At 36.3% G+C, this 14,120-nt stretch overlaps 1 protein-coding gene across 3 annotated transcripts in view; it reads left to right on the forward strand.

Moving 5' to 3' along the window:
- Positions 1-8,175, forward strand: part of gigyf2 (GRB10 interacting GYF protein 2) — a 30,922-nt gene extending 22,747 nt beyond the window's left edge. For all 3 annotated transcript variants that reach the window (XM_038289274.1, XM_038289276.1, XM_038289275.1), the window contains exons 24-29: positions 881-1,114; positions 2,153-2,352; positions 2,482-2,633; positions 2,725-2,921; positions 7,163-7,304; positions 7,397-8,175. In XM_038289274.1, coding sequence (XP_038145202.1) covers positions 881-1,114; positions 2,153-2,352; positions 2,482-2,633; positions 2,725-2,921; positions 7,163-7,304; positions 7,397-7,464 — 993 coding nt within the window. In that variant the 3' untranslated portion in view covers positions 7,465-8,175. The remainder of the gene's footprint in view (positions 1-880; positions 1,115-2,152; positions 2,353-2,481; positions 2,634-2,724; positions 2,922-7,162; positions 7,305-7,396) is intronic.
- The last annotated feature ends 5,945 nt before the right edge of the window (positions 8,176-14,120 follow it).

Raw genomic sequence — 14,120 nt, forward strand, 5'->3', positions numbered from 1 at the left:
TCATCAGCAGCCTGTAGGCTGGGCAGCCTGGGGTTCACCGCGGCTGCTGGCAGGTGTTTTTCATCTAAATAATTTTAGCTGCAGGCACCAGGATACCGGCAATAAAAGCGAACATATTCCGTCAGCAGGTTTCAGGATTTTAAGTTAATTTAGGAGTGATCACAGCGCTGTGTCATCTGCGATGGGTCTGTCTCACGGCCAGCTGCCAGGTTTGATTAATACTTTGTAATAAATACATGAATAAAGCACAGTCATACTCAGTTTTGCCCCCGCTGTATTTTTAAATACGCAGTAGAGGTATTTAAAGGTAGTAGAGGACATGTACCTGTATATAAAAAACGCGCCCTATAGTCCGGTGCGCCTTATGTGTGTGTTAAATACAGAAATGGGACACATAACTGAGAGTGCGCCTTTTAGTCCGGTGCGCCTTATGGTCGTGAAAATACGGTATATATATGTATGTATATGTGTGTATATGTGTACCCCTGAATCAGAATTAAGCAGTTGTGTTCATGCAAGGTGAACAGCATATGCAGACAAGCTTGCATGCCTATTAGGAAAATAGAAATGGTTATATGAACTGCTGCATTATGCAATTTAGTACTTAACAGAATATAAGAATGCTGTTAAATTTGGTGGCTTAAAAAATACAGGCTTTACTGACTAAAGTGATTTGAAGTAATTGGTGCGTCTTTTACCCAAACAGCTCTGTACTAATTTACAGTGATAAAGCACAAAGCTCTAGTTAAAAATCATCAAGATGGCTGGCTTTGATCATGACAAAATGTGATGTTAGAGCGACACTTCATATTCTATAAATTAATTTAACGTGTGACCTGTCCTTGCTAATAACACCTTGGTGGTCTTCTCACCCTGTCAGCAACGACGTCAGCAGCAAGAGCTCCTAAAGCAGCAGCAACAGCAGGCGCTGCAACAAGCTCAGCAGACACATGCCAAGCTCTCTGGTTGGGGGAACGCTGGCAAACAGCCCGTTATTACAAAGTCTTTGCTGGAAATTCAGAGGGAGGAGGCCCAGCAGATGAAGCAGAGGAAGGAGCAAACACACCAACAGCATCCAGCCGTCAGCCAACAGACCCGACCTCAAAACAAAACTGTACGTAACATGATAACATCATCTCTGCAGTTATGGGACATTTAATTCTTGTGTAATTTCTTAGTAAAGATTAAAATGGTTCCTTATGTTGGTCAGTTGGGCAGGTGGTGTTTGTCAAACCAAAAGAGACAGTTTTTATTCAAATATAAACACTGAAATTATGACAAAATGTTACTTTGATTTCTGAGAAGTCTCACTTTTGAAGTCAAACTTAATAATTGGTGTTTTAATAGTGAACCAAATCTCCTATAGATTTTCCTTCTGCTCCCCAGTTAGTGACGGAAAAAATGCTGTTTAATATAAGAACTGCATTAAATATGTTCTCAGATAAAGTTTATCTCCCCATTGTAGAGGAGTGTTGGCCTAGTGGGTTAGAGCAGTGTGCTTGAGAAGGTTGCAAGTATGAGGTTTGATCCCCACAGTCTGCACTCTGGGTTCCTATGCAAGACGCTTAACCCCCCACACTGCTCCCCGGGCGCCGCACAGTGGCAGCCCACTGCTCCCCAAGGGGATGAGTTAAATGCAGAGAGTTAATTTCTCCATTGTTGGACAAAAAAAGCGATTTACATTTGAGTTTGAAGGAGATTTAATCAAGTTGTATCTATTAGGCAGTTCAGTTTATTTGGTACTTAGAAGAGACAGCCATTCTGTTAAGTTTTAATCAGTTAAGCCATGCACAGCATAGTTATTTCTATTACAGGGACAAGACTTAAAACATGAGTTTAGAATTTAGGTTGTACTTCAGAGAGTATTGTCTATACCTGATGAAATAGGATCATGTGTATAAAGTTTTGGTTTAAAATGTAAAACATATCAAATAATGTTTTTAAGTTTTTGTTTCCCGCTCTTTTAACAGTTATAGTAATGTTATAGTAATGCTAGATTGAATTTCCTACTTCCTGAAAGCCACATTTCATGTACTGACAATCACAAACTTTTTCTGTGAGCAGCTTTTTGATAATGGGGTAATAAAATAGAGATTCATTGCAAGAGTTGATGTTGGTCTAAACCTCTGATGCACTGTGTTTCTCCTCACAGACATCGATGAGTAACTCAGTTTGGGGGTCTGTTAACACCAGCACTAACTGGGGCTCGGACTCTAGCAGTATATGGGGCGACACGCACAACTCAAACATGGGTTTCTGGGATGAGGCCGTGAAGGAGGCTGTCCAACAACCCCCTCCTCAGACCAAAAAAGGCAACACCCAGAAAAACAACAAAGGAAACGCCAACCTCAGGTATTTGTTTAGGATGCCAAATTAAAAAAACTGTGTCTTAGTCAGAGCATGCGATAAAAGCCATGGCTTAATTTGAGAGATATGAGTAATACTCTCTTCTTACTGAGGTCCTTTGTCTTCCACATTAAGTAACTCTCTGAGTGGGCGAACCAGTAAGAAGGTTGACGAGGAGGAGAAGCTGCTAAAGTTGTTCCAGGGTGTCAGTAAAAGCCAGCAGGACACATTTATGCAGTGGTGCGAGCAAACCCTGCATACGCTCAACACGGCTAACAACCTGGATGGTAAATCTGGAAGTATTTCACAAAACCTCTCCACCCACAGCCAGCGATGAAGTCTGAGTCTCAAATAACTCTCCATCTGTCTTCCTGCCAGTTCCTACGTTTGCATCCTTCCTGAAGGAAGTGGACTCTCCTTATGAGGTGCATGACTACATCAGGAACTATCTAGGTGACACTCCTGAGTCCAAGGACTTTGCCAAGCAGTTCCTGGAACGCCGTGCCAAACAGAACGCTAACCAACAGAAACAAGGGCTGCCCAGCCAACAGCAACTCAGGCAGCAGAAGCAGCAAGTAAGAAAACCTGAACTTCTGTTAGTTGTTTAAAGGTCTAGAAAGCAGTGGTTGATATAGCTAACGAAAAAGTTAGATTTGTTGCCCCATAATATGTTAACCCTTTGCCTCTCAGTCTACACTGCCTGTGTTATACGGCCATTTTTATTTTTCTGGGTGAGCCTGACAATTTATTTTTCAGCATCATTTTCTCTTCTCAAAATAATCATACCAGTCAAATTATTTTACCGATTACAAAAATGTTTGTTATGAAAATACTTGCCTTTCCTACCGAAGCCGGCTTTACAAATGTCCAGTGGTGCTCAGTAGACTCCCTTTTTTCATAATTCACAGAAAATTTATATCAAATTGTATTTTTCATAAAGTAACTTCTTATACAGGTGTAATTCATTAAAACTCTTTTCTTCATTTTGGAAATTAAAACTATAAAGTTTTTATCTGACAGAAATATACAAATCCACAAGCTTCTTGTAACTGTTGGGTCTGCTTGTTTTTGTCTCCCTCTTAGTTTGCTGTCAAACAAACCCAGAGTTTACCGGTTAAAAAAGTCATCCTGTAGAGCAGGGGTAACTAGCGAGATCTGGATAAAAAGAATCATCAACCAGTAAAGGTCCGGAGACATTTTTAATTATAATCTGTTACTTTAAACAGAATTTAACACTGACATAAAATGCAGGTGTTTATGCATCAATGTTATGCATTGAGTTTTTAAATAAATAATATAAAAATAGAAAGTTTTTCCATTTTAAAATATAAATTATTTTTGAAATAAGGAATAATCTTTCAGTTTGTTATATAGACAATTTCCTGATTCACATATTTTCTAAAACACCTCAACTGACTGTTTCTTTCTTTTTTTTTCTTTTTTTTTTTTATTGCTTAATAAAAGAAGTTTGCTTTATGCTGCCCTGCAAAGGCCTTAAACCTTGGTTTGAATGGTGACAAAGCCATTCTCAAGCAGATATCAAGGTGCTCATTTTGAGCTTGGATTGATATTTATTTTTTATCCTGCTTCACAGCAGCAGGTTAAGCCAAACACACTCAAAATGGGCCCTCTTTGAGCACGCCATTTCACTTTTCTGTCACCAGTTCACTGCGCTTTTTCCAGCAATCCACTCTTTCTCTGCTGCCTTTTTTCTCTTCGTTTTCTCCTTCTTACCCACCACTCTGGAAGGCTTTACCATACAAACAGGAGAAGCGGTGCAAGTGAAGTTAGACACTGTCGTTGGACAACATGCACGGATCCGGACCGCGGACCGCTAATCCGTGACCTCTGCTGTAGATCATAGCTTCTTTCACAACCTGTTTGCGCATACCCACTTCTCTTCTTGCCAGCCTTACGTTCTGACACAGAGATGTTTACGTAATTGATTGACATTAGGTGTAAAACAATGGCCGGAACTTGGGGTTAGCCCTCCATGTTATTGTGGTGTGAGAGCCACTTGACTGAGAGAGATATCTCCTCAAACTGGGATAATACACTAGCCTGACGTAGTCCGACTCAATTCTGGTCAGAATATGAGTCTGATACTGCTCCATAGAGCTGTGATTATGGGGCGTGTTTTGAACGAACCAGGAAAAAAAATGCCTCTGTACTCAATTGGATAGACCTACAACCAATAAGAGCAACGGAGTGCGTGACGTATGTTAAGCGAGGCATAGTTGTTGTCCACAAAAATCAAAGCGTGCAGTTTCACGCCTAGAATAAGAAGATGAGCCTTGATCGCGTTTCTCTGTTCCTCTTTTAAAATTAATTTGCTGTCGATATCTTCTAGAACAGACCTAATAGCAGAATCTACTCACCCAAACTCTCCAGCGGCAGCCATTGTTGTCACCCATGCGCGCTTTGGTCACGTGGTTGATAACGTTACTCTTGATCATCTGTCCATCATCGTATAAAGCCCGCTCTGACAATTTGATTGGATCGCCTGACAGTGGGCTTTAATACTCGCGCTACTATGGAGCAGAGCCAGACCGAACTTCCCCGAACTCAAACCTTGTGGGCGGGACTAAGTTCGGACTGGCACCCAGGCTAATAATACACACTTGTTTAATCAACTTCACAATAGATACTCGTTTTAGAATATTTGTGGCCTATAAAGTCAAAAATGTTATGGTCCAAAAAAATTCATATAACAGTCTGAGGCACATTTGGATGCATATTTTGCACAATATGTGGAATGAACCCATTTCATACTAATGTCGTATAGCATCAACATACCTTGCCCAAGTGATGTAAAACTTTTGACACATGTCAACAACAGAAACAACCGCTTTAGTAAATTACACATGCTTGCCGATGTAAGTTCTGCCAGTGGTATCTAGAAATCACATTTTATTCAGAAGGGGAAAAAGTAACTTCTAAGCATGTTGTAATTACTTTGGTTCAAGTTTTGTAACAATCAACAAAACAGAAGTCTTTTTATAGGTGATTCCATTTGGGTATATCCAACTTTTGTGCACAGGCTAAAACTGGGGAGGTGGTAAATGGTAAAATAAAATATTAGCTTCACTACTGCTAACCGGATAAAGAATTCAGTGACAGTTAATGCTAACTGCTACAGTGTCTGCATATCTCAATAAAATACGGCACAATTCTAAACCAATTTTGAAGCTCATGTTAAAAACATTAAACTGTTGCATACAAAACGAGCACCTGTCATAAGCACACTAAAACTTTTCTCTCTCAGACACACACACATGTACACACAGTGTAACAACAAAGTGTAGCATGTGCTGCAGGCGACGTGTTTGGCAATCCTCAGTTCAGTTCCTCCAAATCAGCTTCCCATTGCTGCTTTCTGTATTATCTTCAGTGTCAGGTTTCAATCATGCTGTCAAAGGTGGCTGAATCCCCTGCATGTGCAGCAGCAGCATTTAGGCTATAAACGGGTTTAAAATCCCTCTGCTAATCATAGATTGATGGACTCCATCCTGCAAGTGAACGGTGGGGCTGTTAGAGACACTAATTAACCTGAGACCATTTTCTTTTTTTTTTTTTTTACCTCAAACCATCTCCTCTTCGATTTATTTAGGATCTTGCTTTTTGCATCAGTTTTGGTCATGCCCAAAGACCAAATATGCCAATGGTGATTTCTATTAGTGGTCTTATTTTGCAGAACCTAACCTAGCAGAAGTTAAGTAGTGCACTAAACACAAACTTGTTATTAGTTGATAGTGAATCTATGACCATCTGCTGTAATTCAAAGGTTTTTCTTCATATTTGGTCTAGATGCAAACTATTCAAAAATATTACAGAAAAATAATTTGTGAAAGTGAGAATACAAAGTATTCCGTAAAAGTTCAAAAAATCCACTGGAATTGGTTTCCAAGTTTTGAAGACGTTTCGCCACCTCCAGGAAGCTTTCTCAATTCAAATGTCTGGATCCGCAGTGAGTTTGAGTCTTTATATAGACAAGGCCTTGTATTGCTTGGAAACATGCAAATATTCCAAGCAATACAAGGCCTTGTCTATATAAAGACTCAAACTCACTGCGGATCCAGACATTTAAATTGAGAAAGCTTCCATGAGTAAACCAAGTCCAGTGGATTTTTTGAACTTTTACGGAATGACTATGACCTGGATGACAGAATCTTCATCAGCAGAATACAAAGTAGAAATTCTATTACATATTGTACATTTTGATCTCTTTTCCTCAACTATATGCATATTTTACCCATTATTTTAAGGTGGAGCAGAACTGGAAAATGCTGACTCTTAAGGGGGCAGTTGGAAAAATATGCACTGCAAAAATGATCTAGAAATAAGTAAACATTTCTTAAATTACATACATTTACCCTTAATTTGAGTAGGTCAAAAAGATGATTTGCCACTGGAATTAGTATTTTTACTAAGATAATTAGATCGGATGTGATTGAAATAAGTCAATGCACTTATTTTTCTTATTTTAAATGTTAATTATCTTGTTCCATTAACAGTCTCTCCTCAATTCAAGAACAAATGCACTTATTTAAAAAAAAGAATGACTTATTTAGATTTCAATTTTTTGCAGTGTGGATATGTATATAGTGTTACTCTCATGTTTGCTCATCCATGTGGCAGAAGACTGAAGCTTTAACACTTTAACAGATGTTTCATGTATTTTTACCTTTTTGTGGAAAAAGGTGCATGTTTGGCTGATCGAATTAAACAAACACATGTTGTCTTATCTGTAATTTTTAAAGCAGGGTTACTGAATTGTTTTTTATTAGTCTTACGTTATCTGTTGTTTTTCTATAAGGATTCGGTATGGGGTGGGACGGGATCTTCAGCCATTTACCAGTCCAACCATACAAGCAGCCAGCAACAACGCTTTGAGACGGTCACCTCAGGGAAGAAGAAAAAGAAGCAGAAAATGGTCCGAGCTGACCCAAGCCTTTTAGGTGAGCGCAGTTCTCCATCTATTGAATTTCAAAAGACAAGATCTATATCTGCTGTGTAACAAATTTTCCTTTTCTTCTGTTTTTATTGTTAGGTTTTTCTGTAAACGCATCGTCTGAGAGATTGAATATGGGAGAAATCGAGACTTTGGAGGACTTTTAAGGGACTGCAGCCAAGCAGATCCCAGTGACTGTATCCAGTTTGAACAGCAGCTGTTCTACCTAAACCCCAGCCCCCCTCAAGTTTCCAAAAAAACATTTTTTTTTTTAAAGTTTTTCCATCCATCTTCACCTCTATTAGTTGTTTGTTTTTTTGTTTCTAACTAGCAAACTGACCTGTAGCAAACTGGTGTATGTGACATGTACCGGGCCAAATCAGCAGAGCCCTCAGAGATGTTCATCTCTTTTGGCTTCAGCTGTTTGATCCACAACCACTCCCTGCATCCAATTCTCACAGAGAGAGATCTCAAAATTGGCCTCTATCGATTGTGGATTTTATTTGAAGTGTGGATATACGAGTGGGATAGCATGATAAGGGATAAAGAAATTATTTGCTTAGAATTTGTTTTATTTATTGAAAGCCCTCACTTCTTCCCTGTTACCCCACCCCCTCTCCCCTTATTCTTTACAGCTGGTTGTTCATGGATATTAACGGCAAAGTAGAGCCCAAGGATTCGTGCCCACTTATGTCCTGTTTTAAGGACATGTTCAAAAGTTCCAACTAGTTATCTATTTCTTGTAAAATACTAGGCTGTTAAAGGAATAAAGTTTCAATTCTGCATCTGTATTATAATATATAAAAAAGGATCTGCTGGAGTCATACTTTTTTATAACAGTATGGAACAATAAAACAGTCTTATGTGTGGGCTGTTCACATCTGTGTCTGAACTGTTCAGCATCATCATAAAGATCAACACAACACACTGACACCTTACGTTTGTAATGAAAAGAAGATGAAAATTACTTGGATCTCATGGGTTGCATCAGTTTTTATAAAATAATCACACCAGGTTTATTAAAAAGTTTTGGTTCTGTTGTCTTAAAGGTACACTCTTGTCAGTGAACACATATATAGCATCTATTCACAAAAAACTGATTATACGATTAGCCAGATATGAACCTGAAATCTGCATAGAGGTGCTTCAGTAGGTTGGATAGCAAAAATGTAAGTTTTCTTTAGCTGATAATGATTTAACTTGGATTTTTACACAGTTTAAATTCACTTTGCTCGACTGCAATGTAGAACAAAATTGAAGGGTAGCTGAATTCACAGTTCTAAGGAAAAACAAAAAGGGAAAAGCAAAAATTTTTTGGTATAAGATTTAAAACATTTATAAATTATAGCTGTAAATAGATTAGAAAATGAATAGGTTAAAAAAATGAATGTGGCCTCACATTACAGTCAGCTTATTAAAGAACGAAGATAATCCTTGTATCTATAAAGGGATTAGGCAAAATCTAAATATAATAAACTATTGTAGCAAAAGCTTTTTTTTTTTTTTTTTTTTGCCTATAGAACACTGCTTATCCGGATATGCCTCTTTTTTTTACTATGTGTGAACCCATTTGGGGTCCATAATAACTGGCTCATATACCCAACGCTCTAAAATCAAATCAATTAACTCTGCCTAAAGCATCTTTAAAATGACTGTGAAGTTATCCATAGGTCTGAGATATCACAGCCAGCGCTGGATTACATACACTTTTAGTGTGGATGCTATGCAATGGTTTATAAATGAGACCCCAGGACTTTGTGGTTGTCACCCCCAAATTTCTGATTTTTTTCCTACTTTATTTGGCTGTAGGCTCAGAGCCATTATCTATTTGGAATATAGAATTGGTCCAAGCTTTGACTTCCTGCAAGATGCTTGAGTAGTTCCCTCAAACTTCTCCATTCTATTATTTTCTTCCTGATATTTTGGGATTGGGATGGCTATGACCAAATTATGAGTCAAGCTCCATCATAGGAAATGCCTCCAAAAATTAAGGTATTTGTCGCTGTTGATTGGATGAAGCCGTTACTCAACACACAAACAAAAAAAACAATATACAGTTTTAAAAAAACGGTTTAAATGTAACCACTTTAACTTTAAATTATTGAGTACTTAAGTCATCATCTTTACAAGGTGCCTGATAGGTTATAAAGTATAAAATATGGAGGTCAACCATTTTCCATATTAATTAGATCAATTTTAAGTCATATCAGTATTATATTATATTTCTCATGAAAAATATGTATTTAAATAAAAGTTTCTAAACAAATGAATATTTACAAATAGAAGCCATTTTGAGAGACAACTGACCTAAATGAGGGTTTGGATGATCTAAGTTATCCTTAAAGACAATGCATAAAAGTATTGAAGTTTTCAACAGTATATTGATACTCTTTTCAGAATCTTTTTATCTTTGTTTAATATGTTATGAAGTTTAAAATGCTTTACCATGTTGTTCTTTAGTAACTAAAATGTGTTTCTAGCTTCGGCTGTTTATCAACAGTTTATTTCCACACCCAAGATTAGTGTTAAGTCGTTAAACCACAATGCGTAGTCATAGAAACAGCAGATAACGTCTTAGGAAGTAAAACTAGCATGTCCATTGTGCTGCTTGCAGCAAAGGAAAGGAAAACCACCAGCTATCATGTGCCTAATTGTACAAATACCACATTTCACAGTAAGGGTGTGCTGATGCTTAAAGGCTTCTACAAAATGGAGTAGTTTAATTCTGTAGACAATGTAGCATTATTTGTTTCTCCCTAGAGACTGATTGAATATTCAATTAAAACATTTTAAATGAGATAGAAACAGATTTAAAGTAGGTCTTTAAAAACTTAGCTTTATTCTTTTTGGAATAATATGCATTATCACTGATGCTTTTTAATTTTCTTACTATTCATCAATGTTTGATGGCCAAAAGGACGAACATTATTACATTGTTTTCATAACCTGAAATCTGATATGTCATCTTTTTAAGATGGTGATCTTTATAAATTCAGAAAAGTGTTATTTGCTTGTTTTCTGCCAAAATCCTTTTTGGTACAAAAATATAAAATATACATGGACAAAGTCTAACTAAATTCCAATATCTGATCTGTGACCAAATCCAAAAGTTTATTAAGTGTTCATTAGTCTTCTTCAACTTTAATACATCCGCTTTTAAAACCAAAAGGTTAGTAAATCCAACAAGCAAAAGTTAAAAAGAAATATATCAACTCTTATGCAAATAAGTGGGAATATTGTTTACGTTTGGCTGAGGGAAAGAAACGCTCCATTATTAACATGTGCAGAAAAGTTACCCTTTTTGTTAAGATGACGTTTAAATATAAATGCTTGCTTGGCACACAGAGGAGCTATTGTTTCTAGAGCTTGATCCTATCTGCCTCTATGTTCTGCAATGAAAAAGCTGCATTGAGCATGCAAAAAAAAATACTGCTGATAATATTACACTCTGTAAAAAAACTGATATATGGATATAGTTCACTTAATGTACTTTTAACAATAAGAGACATAAGCTAGAGTAAAAAAAAATTAAAATAAAAAGAGGACATTAGAAATGTATACCAATAAAGAAAAACAGCAGTTAATCCTAAATGAATAATATTTGAGCTCATTTACTATATACGGTAGGTTCACCAGAGCTATATTGAAATGAAGGTGACAGCAAAGTTCCACATATTGTTTTGACTAAAACTGACTGTAAAAAAGTTCCTGATCAAATAGGGATGTACGGTATAGAGTGAATAATAATTAGCTTTTTACTTTTTTCACTAATGTAGAGAAAATGACTGATATTTTTTTCTGACTGTTTATTTATGTTTATATATTTATATTATTTATGTTTATATATTCTTTCAGCTAGTTATGGTCCAGTAGGAAAAATTACAACACTAAAATATTATGAATAAAAAATTTAATTATCAATTTACTTTAATAAGGACAGGGAAAAGATTTATTTAAAAAAAAGTAATTTCTGCTTCAATTATATAACATTTGGTATTACTTTGTAGTATTATTTTTAACATTTAATGCAACTTTAAAATCTATGCATACATCTAAGCAAAAGTAGAAAACAAACTGGTTGGATTTAATCATAGTTTCCAAGTCTTTATGTGACAGAATATTTTACCTGTTATTTCTTCAGCTAGTTGTACAGAAGCACGTGTTTATTAAACCAATATAACATTGTTAAAGTTTTTTGGGCATTCAGCAGTCAGTCTGCATTGGCTGGTGCACAGGCATGTTGCACTTTCAGAACAGTAGTGCACTGTTAAAAGTGAACTTCCTGTGACTACTACACGACCGTCCATCATAGATATGTCTAAACATTGAATCATTATTCTAATAAGCAGTAGAAGGTGTGGCAGCTTCTTTGCACCTATAACTTGTATGAATTTAGGTATGAAGCTAATTAGCGATACTAGGCATCTAGGGAACAACACAAATATTTTAATATAATGCCTTTTTGCCCATATTCTGTAGGATCTACTATTTCATCCAAACATATGTTTTTAAATTGGCCTTATTCATGTTCCAGAAGCTTCTAGGCCGTTTAACATTGCTAAAAATTGATTAACTCGTGTTTTTTTGAACAATTGTTAGATTTTAGTTATCAAAATGTTAAAAATTTAGCTAAATTATGTATGTGTTTTTTTTGCTTTATTTTCATAATAGCTACTAAACCTTTATGTAATCAAAACCATTTTTTTGCTTTTTTTATCACCAAGTTTTTAAAAAACAGGTAAAAACTGAAAAATCACTTTAGTGTTAGGTCCTAGGAGATTTTCAATGTTTCATACATCATCTTTTATTATTGTATGAAACTAAATTATTAACTTTTAAGTCATCATTATTGTTTTCCTAATTTTAGGTTCATTTTAGCACAATATTAATAAATGTATTTAACAGACATTTTTTTATCATTATGTTTCTATTATACATATTTATCATTTTACTAATTTTCATTGACACAAAAATGCCTTTAAACTAAAAATTCTAAATAACTTTGGGAACTTTTGGCCAGTTTTAAAAACATCAGTTTTTTTATTTTATTTTATTATTTTTTTTATTTTACAACCTAAATCAGAAAATTTTACTGGGTTTATCGGCTAAATTCCATATGCAGGGACGCTTTGACCGAGGCCTTGCTGCCATGAAACGCAGAAAATTGAAACCAAACAAAAGGGATAACAGTGGATAAGGGGAGGAAACTAATCACATTTTGTACTTTATCCTTAGCAGGACATAGTATGAGACTGCAAAAAACAAACAAAACAATGCACAATCTAGCATGAGGAATTGTGGAGCATGTGGAGTATAAGGAGTGTGTAAATGATGTACATCTGAGCTTGAGTGTGTGTGCTTGTGAGTAGGTGCAAAGTACCGGTAAGTCGGTAAATCACTTTTCCTTGGGCCATTGCTCCAGATAGTATGATTTAGTGTAATGTTCATCAACCGGCCACACGTGGACATGGTTGACAGATGTATTTGGTGAAGGGAGAAGGCAGAGTGTCATGTTTACATTTCATCCAGGGAGAGTTGAGTGGATAAGGCCTCTGAACGCTAGTTGGGAACCAGATTTCAGATAGAAACAGATTGTTGCGGTCAGGCTGGCTGCTGATTTTTTTTGCCAGCCTTCAGAGTTTTTGCTGGTGCCTTACCAAGGGGGAAACCCATTAGAACAAATTGACGATCCATTCTGCCAGATCCGAGCTTACTACTTTCTCCAAGATTATACCATTCCAACGTCCAGGAACTGTGGCAAGCCTACAATCCTGTGCAATTAATGCATCCAGTTTACCATTCTGCTTCCTTAATATCTTCATGTTGATAGCTCTGCAAATCTCCTCATACATGTCGGGAAGCCTAACAATGGCCTTAACAGCTGCTGACTTTTCCCCAATTTCTATATATGTATATATATATATATAGATATAGATATATATCTATATATCTCTATATCTCTCTCTCTCTCTCTCTCTCTCTATATATATATATATATATATATATATATATATATATATATATATATATATATATATATATATATAGAGAGAGAGAGAGAGAGAGAGAGAGAGAGAGAGAGGACAACATTCAAGAAGTATCATCAATTTATATATATATACCGCTATATGTAAATTTTTTGTTTTTTCATTCTTTGTTTCATTGCAGCCATTTGTTAAAATGAAAAAAAAAAATATTTTATTTCTCAGTAATGTACACTTAACACTACATTTCGACAGAAAAAAAATAAAATGTAGAGATTTTTGCAAATTTATTAAAAAAAGAGAAACTGAAATATCGAATGGTAATAAGGATTCAGACCCTTTGCTGTGACACTCACATTTATCTTGCAAGCTTCCCATTTCTTCTGATCCTCCTTGAGATGATTCTGCTCCTTCTTTAGATTCCAGCTTGTTTAATTAAAGTGATTGGACTCAATTAGGAAAGGCACATACCTGTCTATGTAAGACCTTACAGCTCACAGTGCACGTCAGAGCAAATTAGAATCTTGAGGTCAAAGGAACTGCCCAAGGAGCTCAGAGACAGAATTGTGGCAAGGCACATATCCGGCCAAGGTTACAAAAGAATTTCTGCAGCACTCAAGGTTCCTAAGAGCACAGTGGCCTCCGTTATCCTTAAATGGAAGAAGTTTGGGAAAACCAGAACTCTTCCTAGACCTGGCCGTCCAGCCAAACTGAGCAATCATGGTAGAAGAGCCCAAATATCCCTATGACTGAGCTCCACAGATGCAGTAGGGAGATGGAAGAAAGTTCCACAAAGTTAACTATCACTGCAGCCCTCTACCAGTTGGGGCTTTATGGCA

Source organism: Cyprinodon tularosa, unplaced genomic scaffold (genome assembly GCF_016077235.1).
Source record: "Cyprinodon tularosa strain WSP-4 unplaced genomic scaffold, ASM1607723v1 ctg267, whole genome shotgun sequence".
Taxonomy (NCBI): Eukaryota; Metazoa; Chordata; class Actinopteri; order Cyprinodontiformes; family Cyprinodontidae; genus Cyprinodon; species Cyprinodon tularosa.